General features: G+C 33.6%; 1 protein-coding gene across 1 annotated transcript in view; it reads left to right on the top strand.

The window, feature by feature from the left end:
* The window catches only part of l(3)72Dn (UTP4 small subunit processome component l(3)72Dn), a 168,329-nt gene that overhangs the window by 65,016 nt on the left and 84,190 nt on the right, over window positions 1-19,123 (top strand). Inside the window, exons 8-10 of the mRNA XM_090382422.1 lie at window positions 4,541-4,721; window positions 14,207-14,280; window positions 14,440-14,533. Coding sequence (XP_090238548.1) covers window positions 4,541-4,721; window positions 14,207-14,280; window positions 14,440-14,533 — 349 coding nt within the window. The remainder of the gene's footprint in view (window positions 1-4,540; window positions 4,722-14,206; window positions 14,281-14,439; window positions 14,534-19,123) is intronic.

Raw genomic sequence — 19,123 nt, forward strand, 5'->3', positions numbered from 1 at the left:
GTCCATGGATCCCTTCCCTGAGTCCAAAGAAGCTCTCATAATTATGGCTAAGGGTTTGCTTACTTCCTTTGCTGCCTCCTTTAATATAACTGGATAGATCCCATCCACCCTGGGTGCCTTTTTTATGTTTATCTTCAACAATTTCTCCTCCACTTTCCTCTCAGTTATTACAAAATCATCTAGCTCACTGCCAGAGTTTAATTCACCTCTGGCATTCCCCTCCCTGAATAACTCCTCATGTGTGAATGTAGATGCAAAATACTCATTTAGTTTGTTAGCCACCTGAGCAGGATCATCAACAGTTGAACCATCAATATCCAGTGGACCAATCTGGTTCATCCCTTTCCTTCTAGAGTTTACATAGGTAAAGAACTCTTTTCTGTTTTTCTTTGCATCCTTTGCCAAGGATTTCTCATAATCTGCCTTTGCCTGCCTAATCTCCTTTGTGACTTGGTTACGGATCAGCTTATATCTATCATAGGCTTCCATGTCACCCATTAATTTATATGTATCCCATGCAATTTTCTTCCCTGCCATATGTCTTTTTTTTTTTTTTTTTTTTTTATGGTAGACAGCTCTCTGTTTTTTAACTTCTCCACTAATGCAAGTGTTCCCCAAGGTTCAGTTCTTTTTCCCACTCTTTTCCTCTTGGATATTAATGATCTTCTTCCATTTACCAGAAATCACCTCCATAGTTTTGCTGATAACACATTGCATTCCACCTTCCAGTTTGAGAAACCTTACCCTGCACAAACAGCTTCAATTTCTTGAATATCTGCTACCAATTCCTTAAGTGCTGATCTCCAGGTAATTCTCCAGTGGGGCAAAGATAACTTAGTTGATTTCAATTCTTCTAAAACTTAGTCATGTCTTATATCTTGCAAAAAGGTTTCTTCTGCTGAATGTCATATTAGTTAATATTCGATGACACTCAGATTGCTAGATGATGATATTGCATGTAATTTTTCAATTATGATTTCATATTACATATACCAAGTAACTTTTTTGTCAGATGCAAATTCTCTAAGAGATAATACTAATTAATCAAGTGCATTAATTGGTAGTTATCTTTTGATGAAATAACCTGCAAAGGAAATGACTCTTTTAAGGTCACGATTAGGCATTTTCCTTAAATTTTTATAATTTTGATATGTAATATTATAATATATTAAATGTAAATAAATGGTGTAATTCTTGTCTTGTGCTTCATATGTAATCATTGTTGGGCAGGTATTTTTGTAATGTGACCAATGAGACAAAAAAGTACAATGCTGCCTTCTCACTATTTTGAAGTTGCATAACAGCACTACCTTACATCCTTCCCTCTAGTGGATGCTTTAAAAAATGTTACACAAGCGGGTGTCAAGTGGATTTTATCCAGTCAAAATGTTTGGAATAATGTTATAGTTATTCAATAATGTAGTTGTCGCCCTCTGTATTATGGTTCACTCAGCTTGTATGCTATAGAATTCTGTATTTTTTTATACCCTCCCCCAGAGTTGCATGCTGTTCTCTAGAATAGCACCATTTACTCCAAACACCTTGAGTGGAAATTACGAGTTGTTTGTTTGTCTGAAAGACCTGTCGAAAAAAAAAATTTTTCGACAGGTTCGTCAGAAAAAAAAACTATACTGGCCTTCTAAAGGGTGTTCTTTGATTTAAATCAACCGTTGATCAATATTATAATTGTTATACAAAGAAATGGTACCTTCCATTTGTTATACAAAGAAATGGTGAATTGGTTGGCCAGCTGGAAATACTGGCCAACCAATTAAATTATTTATATTATCAATGGATAAATCTCCCCTGCTTAGCACTCCATTTTTATAGTCCAGATTAAGAGTGCTAAGCAGGGGATGCCTGTACTGTTATTATAATTATAATGTAATAATTTGAAATATTATTCCAAAATATTAAAAGGACTTAATATTTTAATAATGGACAGAGCCATCATTCACAGAAGCCTGTCTTCAGTGAATGGTGGTGCTGTCTTCAGTGTGAATAGTGTCTACCTTTACTTGTTTTAATAATTGGAATAAGAAAAACTGAATGATTGGTTATCTGTAGTTGCCTTGGTTACCAGATGTAGGTAAGCTCATCATTTCTTCCAGAGATTCTCATTTGAGTTAAGAAGCAGCATATGGTTTCAAACTATAATATTTATATTTTGAAACATATTTTTATAGCTTCCTTGACTACACTTTGCATCACCCTATTTTGGAACTCAGATATAGATTACATCTGAAAAATTCTACCATGGTTTGTGCAGTGTGTGTGGTCATTTGTTGAGATCAGCAATGCAGAAATGGCTCAATAGTGTTTGAAATTTGAGTACAAAAAAAGTCCTCTTAAAAATATGGGATATAATTTTAGATTTAGTTGGGTGCCTAACTGTTAGTGCATAATTTTAACCCAAAGAAAAAATAATGCAACTAGATTATCACACTTTTCTGAGTTGACATAGTGATACCTTTTCAGTAAGTTGAAAGTGTATGCTTGCAGCTTGCTACTTTAGTAATAATTCACTTGAATAGCATAATTGCATTGTTTTTTAGTACATCTGAAGTTCTCCAGAAGTTACATTTTTTGTTATAGCAGTTGCACACGAGTAAAGCATCATTTATGCACACAGCTAAAATAAGTGAACTAAATTTCTAAATAAATTTCTAAAATAAGTGAACTAAATTTCTAAATAAATTTCTAAAATAAGTGAACTAAATTTTTAAATATCTATAAAATAAAAAATAAATTTTTTATTTTATAGATAATTACTTGCAAATACAGGTAGTTCTCGACTTTAAGAGTTAATTTGTTCCTAACGCGCGCTCGTAAAGCGGTAATTTATATCCCATAGACATAATGTTAAAAATAGGGGTTACGTTATCAATGATGAAATTAGTTAATGCTTAAACAATGGTTGATTTATTGAAAGAAATGAAAACGTAGCCTGTAAAATCAAGCAAATTATAATAACAGAGAAATTATTTACGACTTACAAATGTTAAAGAATGTTTATTCTTCACCATCATCATCGACTAAATGCACACTCGTTGATCACTCATTATTGGCTCAGCACTCATTGGTTTGTTGCACAAACACTCGTCTTCTGCAGAAATGCTCCAAGAGGCATTTATTTCCGAGATAATCTCTTTTCTTTATAAATTTCAATAGCATGCATAAGCATTTTTTAACAGAAAGTACAAATTGCAACTAACACAATTTGCTCGGAGTAACAAGTTTACGAAGCTTAAAAAAAAAGGAATGAAGAGAAGATTCTGAAATTTTATTTATGTTTTTTATACGATTGAAGATTTCAGTAAAGGGGAAACACATTTCACCATAATAACGTTAAAAAATCCACAATTCCAGCTATCAGTATTTTTGCAAATGCAATCCATCGAGTGATTGCACTAACAGAAAAGCCCAATAAACGGGAAAGTGCAAATTGTTTTTATTGTTTTATGGTAGTGACCTCAGAAATGTGCTTTAGAAAAATGTCACAAAGGCGTTTAAAATTGGTTCTTATAACAGAACATATGATAACAATGAAAATGTAGTTAGTGTAGTGCATTTTAGTGATTTGAATTGGTAACTAATACAATTTGCACTATAAAAATGACCTTTTAGAGAGTTATATAGCGAAAATTTCAACTTACGAGGTCGTGGAACGAATTACCAAAAAACAATGTGTTATTGGGTTCACATTACGATATTTTGACGATACGGTGGTGTCTCTGGAACGGATTACTATCGTAAAGCTGGGTACACTGTATCGTATAGCTATGCACGTGGTTTGAAATGCGAAATTTATGAATTTTTAACATTCATTTTTTGCAATTAATGTTCATATTTTCGATTTTGTTGATATTCGATACTTGAAAAAAAAAAACTCGTAAACCCGGGAACTCGTAAAGCGAGAACTGCCTGTACTCAAAACTACTAAACTCTTGTGTGACATTTTAACCTGAGAAGCCCTTTGTGGGACTGCTCAGACTAAATAATTTTTCAACAGTATTCTACACACATGATGTAGAACAGGTTCCAAACAAAATTAGCAATCGATGTGTGTACCCACCTAATGAATTTACACTGTTATGATTCGTTAGGTGTCAGAAAATTAACACCCCACTTTTTGCTAACAGAGGTAATTTATTGTGGTTTAACTAAAACTACACATTGCACATTGTGATCCAATCCTGTGGATCTTCATCAGTGATGTAACAAAAATAATACATGGCCTAAAACAACATATACATAAAAAGGAAGATATGTACAGTCAAAATTTTATTGCAGCAGTAATATCATGCATAGACTTTTCAGTAGTCTTTTATGTATTATTTGTGTAATATTAATGCAAATAGAGTTCCTGTCATTTACAAATCAAAAGATAGCTGATTGAGAATGTGGTGGTAATAATAATAAATCCACAAGAAAGTGAATTAAATATACAGAGTTTTATCTTAAGAATGTGTATTTTTTCTGTAATGGACAAAATAGATTTTATTTAATTATTCTAAGTCTGTAGTGTTATTGTTTATAGAATGAAGACAGTGTATATTTAAGTGGAGTAGATCCTTTAATTATTCAGTTTGCAAGAGTTTCAACTAAAGGAAAAAGTGAACGTGGCCAAACCAAACAGTGGATGAAATCTCATCAGTGGTCAGTACACTCACATGATGTAAGAGCACTGGAATGTACAGAAGATTATGTAATATCTGGAGGTAAAGTATAAAACAGTTGCTTATAAACACAGTTTAGCATTTCCATTTTATGTAGCTCATAGTTGTAACTGAATAATATAGTGAAACCTCAATATACTACACCTTGTTACATTATGATTTCAGATATAACATAAGTGTGATTGTGTCTCCCAAGAGAGATGTAAAAAAAAATGCACTTTATGGCAAAATACAAATTTCACAACAGATACTAGCAAAAGCAAACTCTATACCTCACAGATTGGAACTAGCTACTGCAGTGTTTTCCAAAATGTGGACCATTAAGTTGTTGTATTCTCTTCTGCAGTATGTTCCTTCAGTTAGACAATTAAATTTATATAAAAAACAGTAGTTATCCAAGGATAATTACTCTAGATGTTAATTTTCTCCCTTTTCTTGCCTCAATTAGAAATGCAATAAAAATACATCAATAAAACATTAATCTCATACAGAATACTTGAAAAAGCTAAACATTTTCTTCTAAGAGGAAAACCAGCTACCATATTTGTCATCGATATATTCAGTTATAAATTTCTGTAAATAACAGCATATGACATCTTTTTATGGAAGAAATCACTTTAAGAATGGCTAAAACTGTTAAAGCATAATACAAAATGTTTATGAATTGATGAAAAGTGCTGCTACTGATAACTACACAGTTGGTATTCTCTGTAATTATATTGCATTACTGTAAAATTTATTGTTTATAAACCAATGTAGCACACCCTTGGGAAGGAGGGATGAGTCCTGTTGTCTGATTCAGAATGTAATCCAGCTGTATTACACTATTTTATGTGGAGATTGATTTCCAAGATGTTGGTTTTCATATACAAAGTAATTTCCAGGAATGTCATAATTGCATAACTCAAGGGGTATCTGTTAGGAAAAGGCTGAATTTTTCCTTCTTTTCTCTTTATGTAGTATGTTATAAATTGGATTCCCTGTAAATATGTCTCATTTGGAAGGTTGAGATCATTATAAACAAAGAGCATTATAATGCAATTGCTCTGTATAAATATTTTGGAAAGATAAATTTAACCATTTGCAAGCAGGCACTTTTTTGATAATGGGAAATTACCTCCCTATCAGGTTAAAAATATATGTTCATAGATACATTGCTTTTTTTGTAGAGTTCACAGAATGCGTAAAATGCCTATTGTCTATATTTGGATCTTTTATAAAGAGTTCTCAAGCCAGCTGTGGTAAATCTTTTATTATTATTTTTTTTTTTTTTTCAACGATACCTTGAAGTTTCACTCTCAACAACAACTCGACTCGACATGACACTACACTTGGGATGACGCACTCTGGTAAATAATATTCTCTGGGCAACCTCAAACAAAAATATTGCCATCAAATAAAATGGTGTACCGTGATTCATAACTCCATAAGACAGATTTTCAATGTTCCAGAGACCAAGATGGGTTATGCATTGTATGCTGCTATGTTTGCTACAGCTCGCCATAAAATTCAGTGCCACTGCATATGTATCATCCTTGTACTAGTATCAGTTTCCTGTGGCCTCCCAAAACCCCTGGTTAACGGTGTTTGATGAGGACTGATAGGATCTACATGTCACTCTTCTGAGTCCCCCCCCCCCAATCTCTTTCTGTTAATTTCTGCAATTTACCCATTTACTCCCCACACTGGGTGTAAATGCCCGGGTTCGAATCCTGTCAATGATGCAAGGATAAACATAAAACACTGCCACCACAAACAAACTACTGTTTATGCTTCATCTTCTTCCTCGTAGTCAGATAAGGAATATAGATCATCAACTTTTTTTGAGGTTCTAATACCTTTAAAGAAGGCATGGTGAACTGGAGGGATGTATTTGAGAAGGTATAACATGTCTCTTTTAGAAAGTTCAGCACTCTAGGACCATCATACAACTTTTCTTGTTCAGTACTTTTCAAGCTCTTAGGTCAACCCTCCTTATTGGGTTTGACGCTCAGTTCCCTGAAAGAGATGTCTTCGTCCAATGTACACTTGTAGAAAATCGTGAACAGGTTTTCCTTTTTCATTATGGAGCCACTGTATCTTCAACCAGTTTACATTTTTGCCTTTAACGTTCTTCTTCTGTTTTGTTATGCCTTTTTCAAGAGCTTCTGTTTTCAAAAAGTCATCTCGTTGCATCTTTACAACCATAAACCTGTTGTCTTCTGGCAGACTTCATAATATCATACCATCTACCCAGAACATAGATAATTTTGTTTTTTCCAGCTTCCTCAATCAGCCCAAAGTCAGTCATTTGGAAGGTAAGTGTGGTCAGAAACCATGAATTTGTGGTCTATGACTTCAACTGAAGTTTCTCGAATCAGTTTCCATTAACAATAAGGATACCTTGATGTTCTGATTTTGGCCATTGCATATGTCTCTGTATATCATCATGTGCTTTTTTTCCCTCCAACTTAATATGCTTAGTCAGGCAAGAAGCAATCACTTGTGAAAATCTGGATACAGTGGTCTCATCCCAAATGTACATGTAGCCAAGGTTATTTGTGACATCATGCAAACCTAAATTATAGTAGTAGAAACAATTAATTTTGGGAATGGCAAGGCTTTTTGTAAATCCATCATGATTGTATAGATGTCAGAATTTCCTCAGGCCTTTTCCCCATCAGCCCTTTAGTTGATTTCTTGCTTTCTTTGCTTTTGCCAAATGCAAAACATGTTGCTCCTCCAAATTACCTGTCCTTTCTTTGTCCTTTTCTATATCAATCAACTGTTTATACTTGCCACAGGCCTTGCAAGTGTCCTTTCAAGGAATGTGAAAATGTAAATTAAATTCTGTGTTGAAGACATGTCTATAGTACTACTCTAAGCGATTCATTCTCTTTGCTCACACCATTCACAATAAAGCACATACATTTTTCTTACGTTCAAGTTAGGGCTAAGGAACTTCCTGTTCGGATTATCTTTTTTTGTGTAATGACTTTGAAATGTGGGAAAATATCAGTGTGATCCTTAAGTAACTGTTTTTATTTATCCTTTGCTCCATTAATAGATAATTCTCCCAACAACAAGAAAGGGACATATAAACTTATTGTTTTTGTTTATCAGTTATCTTTTGTGCCTCTATATGTTTACTCCTTAAATCTTCTCCTGCAGATTTCCCCTTCCTTGCTTTTTCTAAAGCTCTTGTCACCCTTCCATCAGATACAACAAGTGTCGAGAAAGAATTTTTTACAAACATGGACTGCGGTATTTTCTTTTTGAATGTAAGACAGATTTGTACATTGCTTTCCTCCCTAACTACCATTCTGAGGCCACCTTTGCCCTATAGGTTCATGATGTATAAGACTGCATAAATATGCAATTCTGTTGAGAAAAATCAGCCATGCATATAAAATTATCATTGTTTTCTCCTTTCCTCTTCTGTTAAGGACTCTGCATCGTTTTTTATAATCACAATCTAAATTTTCAAACCAGTTACACTCAAGTTACTTTTGAGTCCACATACGCCTGACCTGAATTGCGAAGTCTTCTGGCTACAGCTCCTTTTGACTCTTTCCTTTTACATTTTCTAGGTCTGAAGGAAGTTTCTTGGCATGATTCTTCTGCTTGGTTGCCTCTTGGCGTGCTCCATTTCTCGAGATTTCAACTTAAAAGACATTGCTACATGAAAACGTGAAATATGAAAAGACATCTTACTACAACAATACGAACTTGAAACGTAACCTCCATCGTACAAGCTGTTTAGGAACAGAATGGTGTAAGTCAGACTTACTTCACTATGATTCTAAACCTTTTGCTCATATAGTTAACTGTTCAAACTAAGTGCTGACATCACTTGGTTAGAACTGCAACTTTGACTTACTTTGCTATTAAACTAAACAGTGGACACCTAGTGAAGGTGGGAAATATGAAAAGCTCATATTTATAAAATTATTAACTTGCACCACTGTGATTCTTAAAACCCTATATATTAATAGTGATTTTTGAAATGCAGTGATAAGTACTTGTACTTAACATATATAATATAAGTTAGGTTATTATAGGCATACCTATATCTCCCATTGCTATTAATGGGATTGTTGCCTATCCCAAAAAACGTCCATTTTATAGTCAAGTCTCACAAACCACTTTTATAAATTGTACAGATCACAGGTTGGGAAACACTGCCTTAACCCATATATTGTATTCTTTAATCTGCTTACTTTGAGGTGTGAACATGGTTGCTTTTACATGTATTCTTGGCATGGATGGTGGGTATGATTCATGGTGGGTATGCCCCAAATCCCAGGGATGTCTGGATACTCTTGGCAATAAGAACTCACATAATATAAGATAATTTTAAAGAAAGGAACTTGCTAAATTGAAACTGTGGTGTAGTATCAGAGGAGATCAGTGTCATCATAAATTGATTAAATGGACTTTAAGCTAAATGACAAAAATAAGCCAATTAGCTAACTGAGTGGTTGGGTATATGTACCTTTAGTTCAAATAAAGCATTTTAAACGCCTAAAGGAGAAAATTATTAAATATCAAACCTACAAATTTATCAGTACAAATATAAACAAAATATACTTCCAGTTATTAATAGCATACATTGAATGGTATGTTGTCAGGGGCTAGCCCCATTCAATACATGTAAATCATAAATAGCAGCAGAGCCACTAATGATTCATTTAATTTCAAATTTATCATTGTATGAAAAGTTTAGCGATGAAAGTTTTTTTATTATTATTATTTTAATAAATTGCCTTATTCGTTATAATAGCTCTGGTTCATACGATCTTATTCATTATAAACAAACAGTAAAAAATGTGTGAGAAACTAAAAACTGGAGCAAGTCACTTGTTTTGGCACATTCATTCATCTTTTAAATGAATGCAGAAAAGAGCTCCAAAACATCACTGTCTGCATGTGTGGGTTATTTTCTATATCTGACTATGACAGCAGTTTTACAATAGTATGTTGCTTTTAGCTATTGACTTACAAATGCGACTGTGCCATGTAGCATATTATTTCTAGCATCAGTTGTTATAAATATAAAGTAAACATGTTAGTAATAAACAAATTAAATATAAATCAGTAATGATTGCAAAAAGGTATTTATTTTTTAGTGTTATTATGGCAGTGCCACCTACCACTGATTAGCAGTAACAAGTAGTTTTGCTAATTATGGTTTAGATATATTGAATGTAGCTAGCCCTGGACAGTATACCATTCAGTGTTAACTATTAACATGTTAACTGCATCACTGAGCCATGTGAAACAACATTTATGTCACTGTTCAAGTTGTATCACTGTGTGTAGTGTTGCAGACAGCATATTCTTTAATGTAAAACAAATCTAGATCACCTAGCAGACCCAGATAGGATTTTTTTTTTTTTTTGATAAGTCTTAGTATACTGATCATGGTGGCGCCTCCGTAGCCAGGTGGGAAGGAGCAGCAGTGCGTAGCACACGCTTATTGATTAGACCGGGGTTCGAGCCCGTCACCACCAAATACGGAGGATGCGGAGAGGTCAGGGAATGACCACCGCATATCCCGGAGCAATATGGCCTTAGTTGCTAATGCTCCTAAAAAAAAAAAAAAAAACCAAATACTGATCATGGTATAATTGTATTTTTAAAAAAAAATTGGTAGCTATAGGAATTTAGTTTATTAACATTATGTGATTGAGTTGTTGATAATTGGGGCCATGTTTTGTTTACATTTGTATATTTAATAAAAAAAATTTAATATTATAATTGTATATATTTATATATACTTATAATGAATATAGCAAATAAATTAACAATTATTATGGCAAGATAAACAATTATTATAGCAAATTATACAATAAAAAGAACTAAAAACTGAAAGGAGGAGGAGAACTGATTAATGCCATCAATGAATGTCTAAATAGAACATTAAATCAGTCTTATTATGTTTGAGCATAGTTTGAGCAGTTATTAAATGTGCAATTTATTAAAGGCAAGTATATATAAGCTGGTGGCAACTAAACGCTATAATAGTTATAACTAGTCCATGGTTCTAACTGGGTAAGGATACGCATAAATAATGGAAATAACAAATATTGAAAAAACAAAATAATCAATAAAGCATAAATGTAGAAAATAATAACTAAATACATATGTCATGCCAATTATAGGAAAAAGGTGACACATTGGAAGGGACTTTATCAAGGGCTAACCCCTTCAATGTGTCCTCCTACAATTAGCGAGCTATCAGTTTCTGATATCATCTGCCTGTTAATCCATGCCGAATGGTAATAAAAGATATCAAAAAGAAGGATAGCTATAATAATGGTAACTAAGTTAAAGTTAGACGAATTTTGTGGTAGTTAGACGAATTTGAGGTGGTTAACGGGCTGGATGACTTTAGCCCAACCGATAGCCAAGACAATGAATCAAGCAGAAAGACGAATAATAGTGGTAGTTGAGAACCAATAGTTTTTAAATAATATCATGTTAGTGGATGACAAAGGAGCAACAGCTAAAAAAGGAGAACGGATATAGGGTGTAAGAAGAGCAATAGTACCTCAATCACCCTCGAATTAGTCTAATAGTTCATGAGGTAAGAACAGTAAAAGAAGATAGCAAATAGTTAAAGTAAAGGAAAAGTAATAATGCAATTGTACGTCGGATAATACCGGGGGCGTAACTTCCCGTCCCTTATAGCAAGAGATCCTGGTATATCAATAGTATAATGCAGCAAAATTTGGATAATGTATAGAATAAAATAAAATAAGATATATTATGGAAATGAAGTGGACAGGAAAGGCTAGTTCCTAGATACTTACAGCGTGGTATAGTGAGAGAAGCAGACATACCTCGAAGAAGAAACACAAGAAAAAACCACGTCGTAGAGCATGTGTTGATTTATATACATAGATAGCGGGTGCCAGAGCCCTCGTACTGACATGTAGTTAGCTGAGAAATAATTAGTTTAAAACAGTTTAGCACACACGCCCTCTAGTAATCTTAGCGCATAGCAATAAGGGGTATTAATAATATTTAGCGGCGAAATTTAGAAATGAAATAGGATAAGAGGTTCTTATAAGAAGTGAAAGAAGAAAAAAATTGGCTAAGGGGGAAGCCAAGAATTAATTACTACTTCAGAAGCAAATACAGGTACAACTTTTTCAATGAGCGTAAGCTGTATTAAATATGCTTCTGAGGCAGTGCCTAATTATTTACATATGTACAGGCTCTGTAGAAACCGTCAACCATAAATAATCCAGTGGGTAAAGAGTTAGTTCTGCAAAACTTTAGGTATAATATCATAGTGGTCAAAGTGATTATGGTATTTATATAAGGCTATCAACATAGCTGTATGTAGGTTAATATTAATGAAACGTTCCGGGAATCCGTTCTCAGATAACTTGTGTTTAAAATCGATAAGTGTGCTGATTATATATTCAGCGTTATTACATATTTTAATTATTCTAATGCTCTGTGACACGATTATATTTTTATGAATTCTTAATGAGATATTTGAATGCCAGTTGGTGAGGCCAATAGTTTTAAATCCAAACGCATTACGTTTGTCGTAAACGTTGGTATCTATTTTGTTATTGTGCACCTGTATGTTAATATCCAGGTAAGTGGCTGTTTTTGTGCTATCTTTATTGGTAGCAACTATTTCTAATTCCGATGGGTAATTATTGCCAAATTCGGTGAGAAAGTTGGGATGATTAAAAACGATTAAATCGTCAATGTATCTGTACAAAGTTATGTTCTTGATAATATTTGTTTTGAAGTAGTGTAGGTAAAGATTGGAAATCTTTACCTGTATATATATATATATATACCTTTATATATATAAAGGTGTATATATATATATACAATATATATATATATACCTTTACTGTACCTGTATATATATACTTATATATACAGGTACAGTAAAGGTTACATTCCCGAGAAATGCCACGAATACCAAAAACACGAATACTGAGTTATGGCTCCCATAGTAATAAAGGGGTTCCGTTCCAAAGTATGAAATATATAAGAAAAACTAGTCTAAAATTTTGTATATGTATGTATTATATGTACCTTCACAATATGACTATGTACATAGACAGTACATAGTGAAATGCAAGCATATGGCATCGAAATGAAAATAAGAAACAATTTAATATTAAATGTAATATTTATTAGAAATTTCAAACAAATCTTTCAAACCAGCGCCTTTGCTAGCTAAAAAACTTACCCTGCCAGTGCTATCACCAGTTTCGCTAAAGTGTTGATAAAGGAGTTTTGCCTTTTCACGAATGATGAGTGAACTTAAGGGAATTTTATTTTGAGTTCTGTCTTCTATCCACAGATTTAAAGCTTTTTCCATTTTTTCTAATTTAACATCACAAGTTACAGAGCAAGTTTTTGAAGCAATTAGCGCGTTTTCACGGACACTACGGTGGACTTTTTCTTCCAATTTCTTGATTGATCGTATCGTTGACTAATTGATTTTATAATATTTTGCCACTGAGGAGACACTTTCACCATTAGAAATTTTATCTAATAATTCAATTTTATTCGCTAATGTTCATCACCTTCTTTGATCTTTTCACATTTCCCTTGTTATTCGTAGCCATATTTTTGTACGGGTTAGAAAGAACTTGTCCACAATAAAGTCACTTTCTTCCATTAACACACTCGAAAAAGTCTGTTTTACACTGCAAAACGGTAGATTTATCACTTTTATAAATTGATAAAATAAATTTATCAATTTATAAATCGATAAATTTATTTAATTTATAAGCATATAAATTAAAAGCAAACGACAAAACCTTCCATAACAAGCGCGTAACACATACTGAACAAGGATTAGCGAGAAACATCCACGCTCGCGATTTTGTCACCCCTCTCCCCCCACCCACTGAGCGCTGTTTTGACCGGGAAAGATAATTTTAGCCACGTCCATGTTTTTTTATGGCGGATAATGTTCATGGTGCTTTAAAATTCACATTTTTTTTTAGGTTTCATTTTATATTAAATCAGCGACCGCAAATACAGATACCGCGAATAGCGGGGATTTACTGTATATTATATTTACATATATAGATCTGCATGTTAATGTTTAGTGATTTTTTCCTCTAGGGCATTTGTGTTTTTCTCTAGGACATTTAGACTTGAGATACATATACCTAGCCATTTGGTTATTAGGCCTAATAAACACGTGTTTATATAAATGATGTATTTTTGTATTGTATTGTTTGGCATTATTTTATAAAGAATAATTGGATCAACACCAAATTTTCAGTATATGTTCCCTTTATGTTTATCCTTGGAAATGTTTTGAGCTCATTTGTGATTTTGCAGCCCTCGCCTCACTTCTTGTAGACTAATGTATTTTGTACTGAGAAGTGTCAATAGAGAGCATTATACTTCATATATAATGTGAATAGAGGTCATGAACATTTTAAGTAAACGTTTTTTCATACCTGAAATATAAAATTTCAAGTATATTTTTTTGTTATAATAAAATTACTTTCTCTTATTTTGGTTTTTAAATTCAATTTTATATATTACAGGTGTGGATGTATATTTAACATTGAGCAGTTTTTCTTTAAAGAGAAGACATATTAAATATCCTCCTTGCTACAAGGTAATACTTAAAAATTTTTTTTTTTGTATCAGTTCAAAATTCTGTCAAGTTTTAAGTACCTTTTGAAAATATTTCCCATTTGAGGTGTATAATTGCCTAATTTGTTGATAGAAAATAATATTTATTATAATAACTAGTATTGCAATGCTTTTTTTTTAGGTCTGTTATACTGCACCGAAAGTGAATTGTTTGTTATTATGCTATTCTTCATCCTTAGAATTATGGAAGCTGGGTACTACCAATGTTACACAAGGTATGGTAATCTTTTGAATGTTTCTCTCTCTTTTTTTTTTCTTTTTCTTTTTTTTTTTCTTTTGCTCTTCACTTGATATAGATAATTTTAAACATCAACAACAACAAAAAAAATTGTTTAATCATAATCTCATATGAATTTGTTTTGTTACTTACAATTTTAGGCAAATCAGCAAGGGAGGATCAAAAAAGTTTCAGGACTAAATATTTTAAAAATACAGTCTAACTTGGTTATAGTGACCACTGAAATAAAATCACATCTGTAACGAGCAAAAAGCCATTTATTATTTGAATTTGCACATCTTCCCATACAATTGCTCGCTGTTATAACGAGCATACTACACAGATATACCATACAAATTTTGGTAACTATGCAAACATTATTAATTGCTCGTGTAGTCGAAAAAATCCAATTCTTGGAATAGACAAAAATGAAAAGGGCGACTTAGCTTTTATGACCGCCATATCGGTTTAGCGGCTGGTTTATGACCTTGTCCTTTCGGGGACGCAGGGCTATACAATAGTGCATTGGTGTTCCGCTTGTCGCATTTCTCTATTTACAGATTGTCTTGTAATCACTGAACCATAAATTTATTTTGGGACTTCTAAGAACTTTGTATGTAGATCACTCAGTTAGAAACGAACCCTTCCTTCCTTCCTTCGGAAACATGTCTGCTAACAAAAGAAAGTGTCTCTCGATTCACGAAAAAGTCAAAATTATTCGTGAGTTAGAATGTGGTGCAAAAAATGTTGAAGTGTGTAAAACGTTTTCCTAGTCCCCTTCAACAGTATCAACATTGTGGAAGAAAAAATATGTTTACATATTGGCACTGGGAAAGAACATAACCGAGAAAAAAAGTTTGGAATGTGCGAGGGTACAAACGTTGATGGAAGCATTGCTTCAATGGTTCACTACACAAAGAAGGCTGGATTTTCAATAGACAGTCCAATCTTGAAGGCTCAAGCGGAAAAATTTGGTAAACAGTTTGGATGCGATGATTTTGTATATAACAACTCGATTGATTTAAAACCAAATACAAGCATATTAATACAAATAATATGTAGGCATATACTGATATTATTATTTTTTCTCTCTAATATTTCTTTTGTTTTTTGAATCCGTCTTTTTTATCAAGTTATTGAGAATATAAAAAAATAGGAGGTAGATTTAACTTATCACTAATATAGTGAGTAATAGTTATAATGAGGAAATTTTGCCAGTCCCTTGATGCTCATTATAACCAAGTTCGATTGTACCTGAATGCCAAATAAGGAAAAACTGTTATTTTATTTCATAACCTAGAATGTATAAAATCTTTTAAAGTAAGCGGCATTTTGGTTGCACGTGCCCAAAGGTTCATTATTATGTGCTGTTGATAATAAGTAATCTGTATAATTTTTTTAAACAGCTATCTATAAAACTTTGCCTTTTATTAAAGAAATTGGCATCAGACTCTGGAAATGATTGTGGAAGCATGTGGTGAAAGGTTTTGTTAATAAGTAGGTTATTTGAATGGTATGAGCACTCCAAAGATGTATATAATATTATTGTGGTATGCAAGGTGTGGAAACCTTGAATTTATTCCCCTTGTTAGAAGCATTATTTGGACCACTTTTCAAATAAGAATTTGAAGACAGCCTCTCAATTTGGAATATTCTATATAATTGCCAAGCTATTATATATGATATTTTAAACAAGATAATGCAACTTACTTGATTCAACTTGATTTCTGCATATGGAAACAAGAGTTAGGCTTCAGAAATAACTGGTTGAAAATAGAAATTGCTAAAAACAATATTGATAGGAAATGAAATTTGATGTTTCTTTACAATCCACAGAAAATTCTTCTGAAAGTCTCACATGTTTCCCAATAATAAGAAAAAAATGTGGATTGACAGGTTTAAAGGTAGTTACATTAGGATTGTCTTTGCTTATAAAGGTCTTGACACCCTTGGTGATGTACTTTTGAATTCCAAAATGTTGTTTTTTAAGTTTTTATGGAGCAGAAACCCAACTCCACCTTCACTCCTTTCACTGTTTCCATTGGTGTACAGCAGATTTCCACTTGATAAACTTATAAGTGATTCATTTCTTCTTCTTGTTTCAGCCAAAGCGATGATATTCCAATTCACATTTTCTAATTCCTTTTCCAGTTCTGATATCTTGTCTTCACCGATGAGTGATCTTATGTTGTAACAGGCCAAGTTGAGTTTCCGTGCATGGCAGCCTGGTCATACCCAGAGATTCTTAGCACCTTCTGCTTCCACTCTGTTCCTCTCGCTGCCGTAAGAGGGGGAGTGAAAGCTGCTGGGGACTGAGGGCCATTTGTTTTGTCGTGCTGTCATATGCTGGAGGGTTTGGTCTTTTCCTCTTCGCTGACCAGGCGTCTTGAAGAGAACCACTCTACACGTTCGTTGCCACCTAAGTGACGTAACAGGGCTTACCATCGAGAAGGTGTGTATGAGTGGATTTTAGGGAGGCAGGCCAACCGGACTTCTCCTAAATCTTCTGTAATAGAGAGATATTGGATCCATCAGTGTTTTAGGCTGAGTGTCTGGTAACACACAGGATACCTGTTCCCCTCTAAGCTCCCTGTAATATCGACCTGCAACTACCACAGCAGGCATGAAGTACCCACAATATCTTGATCACCCATAGGCTTCATATGCACAGCAAAACTTGTTACCACCACCAATAACATGACCACAGTTATTTTTTTATTCACCTGATTTGGGCCTGTATAATGTGTCAAATATTACAGAATGATATTCATTGCTTTTGAAGCTTATGATTTCCTATAAGATGTGCTTCAATAGAGACTCCTGTGTGGTTCTAGATATTTTTCTCAGATCACAGCTTTCTGTATTTCTATCATGGTGACCAAACCAGATTTCCAGTAACTTCTCTGTTCCTTCAAAAAGGTTGCAGTAATTATTTTGTACATCCATTTTTATAAATTTTGAAAATTTTGTTATCCAAAAGGTAGGTCAATCAAACTAAATACAGTCAAAAGGAACAAATCACTTGCTACCCTGCAGTCTGCCCAACTCTGACAAATGAAACTGCTTTTTAGCTCCAAGGTCTTCTTTTCCCGAAATCTGTTTTCTCTTCAAAGCTGTCAGTATGTTAGTGTTTGGACCTAGCTGGGAAAGTTTTATTTTGTCATATATTGATTTCTCTTAAGTCTTCTTTTAGCTCCAAGAAGACCTTGGAGCTAAAAAGTGGTTTAATTTGTCAGAATTGGGCAGACTGCAGGGTAGCAAGTGATTTGTTCCTTTTGACTGTATTTAATTTGATTAACCTGCCTTTTGGATAACAAAATTTATAAAAATTAATGTACAAAATAATTCCTTAACTTTTTTGAAGAAGCAGAAAAGTTACTGAAAGTCTTGTTTGGTGGCCATGATGGAAATATAGGAAATTGTGATCTGAGAAAACTATCTAGAACCATATGGGAGTCTCTATTGAAGTGTGTTAAGTGAGAAATCATAAGCTTCAAAAGCAATGAATATCTAGATGCATATATGTTGAGTGAGAGCAGTATATAACAGAATGAGTCTGGAGATGGCATAAACCTTGTTTGGTAGCTGTAGAAAACTGCAAAAAAAAAAGCTTATTATAAATATTACAGACTCTTTATATATATATCACAGTATTAGTACACAATCTGTTTCCAGAAACTCGCCGACCGGGCTAGCCGAGTGGGTAAAGTACCTGCCCGGCAACCCAAAGGTCGCGGGTTCGATTCCCGCCTCGGGCTTGGATCAAAGTACTGCAAAAAACCTTGGGAGGTGCAATATGGCCACAGAAGCCGATGCGCCAACAACTACCAAATCAAAAAAAAAAAAAAAAATCCAGATACTCAGGTTTTTCATACAGAAAACATGTAATTTGACCATAGAACACGTGCAACTTTATGACATAATATATAAAAGGTGCAACATGGTCTAAGCTGCTGCTGTTGATAACCCTAAAACCCTAAAGAAAAAACAATAACATGCTTATGTAATGCATATAGATGTTATAAAAACATTTTCAGTTTCTTTTCACAAAATATTGATACCAAAAAAAAAAAAAAAAAAAAAAAAACCCCATTGATACTTCTGGATTCAGCACACAAAATATATAATAGGTTAAATATAAACATAAACTTTTTTGTTACATAGTCAATAGTTATTTAAAGTATTAGCATTAGCATTAGTAGAGGCATATGATGCAAGAAAGCAAGCTTATTCAGCATCAGCCAAAAAAAAAAAAAAAAAAAAAAACAACCACTACTCCCATTTCACCCCTCAATTCGTTCGAAATACCTGTCCAGCTGAGCCTTAAATTTGTTTAGGCTATCAACTTCAACAACAAGCGATGGAAGTCTATTCCACAAACCAACTGCCCGCTGGCTAAAGGCGAATTTCCGCACATCTATCCGACATCCGTCCTTCCTCAATTTGAATTTATGCCCTCTCAGGTGATTATTCTGAGCAAGAGGAAGAATCCCATCGGCATTGAGCATGCTCAAGCCATTCAAAGCCTTGTACACCTCTATCAGATCACCTCGGCGATGCCTAGTCTCCAGGCTCTGTAATTTGCAAA

This window comes from Mastigoproctus giganteus, chromosome 10 (assembly GCF_048544385.1).
Source record: "Mastigoproctus giganteus isolate SK-2022 chromosome 10, ASM4854438v1, whole genome shotgun sequence".
Lineage (NCBI taxonomy): Eukaryota > Metazoa > Arthropoda > Arachnida > Uropygi > Thelyphonidae > Mastigoproctus > Mastigoproctus giganteus.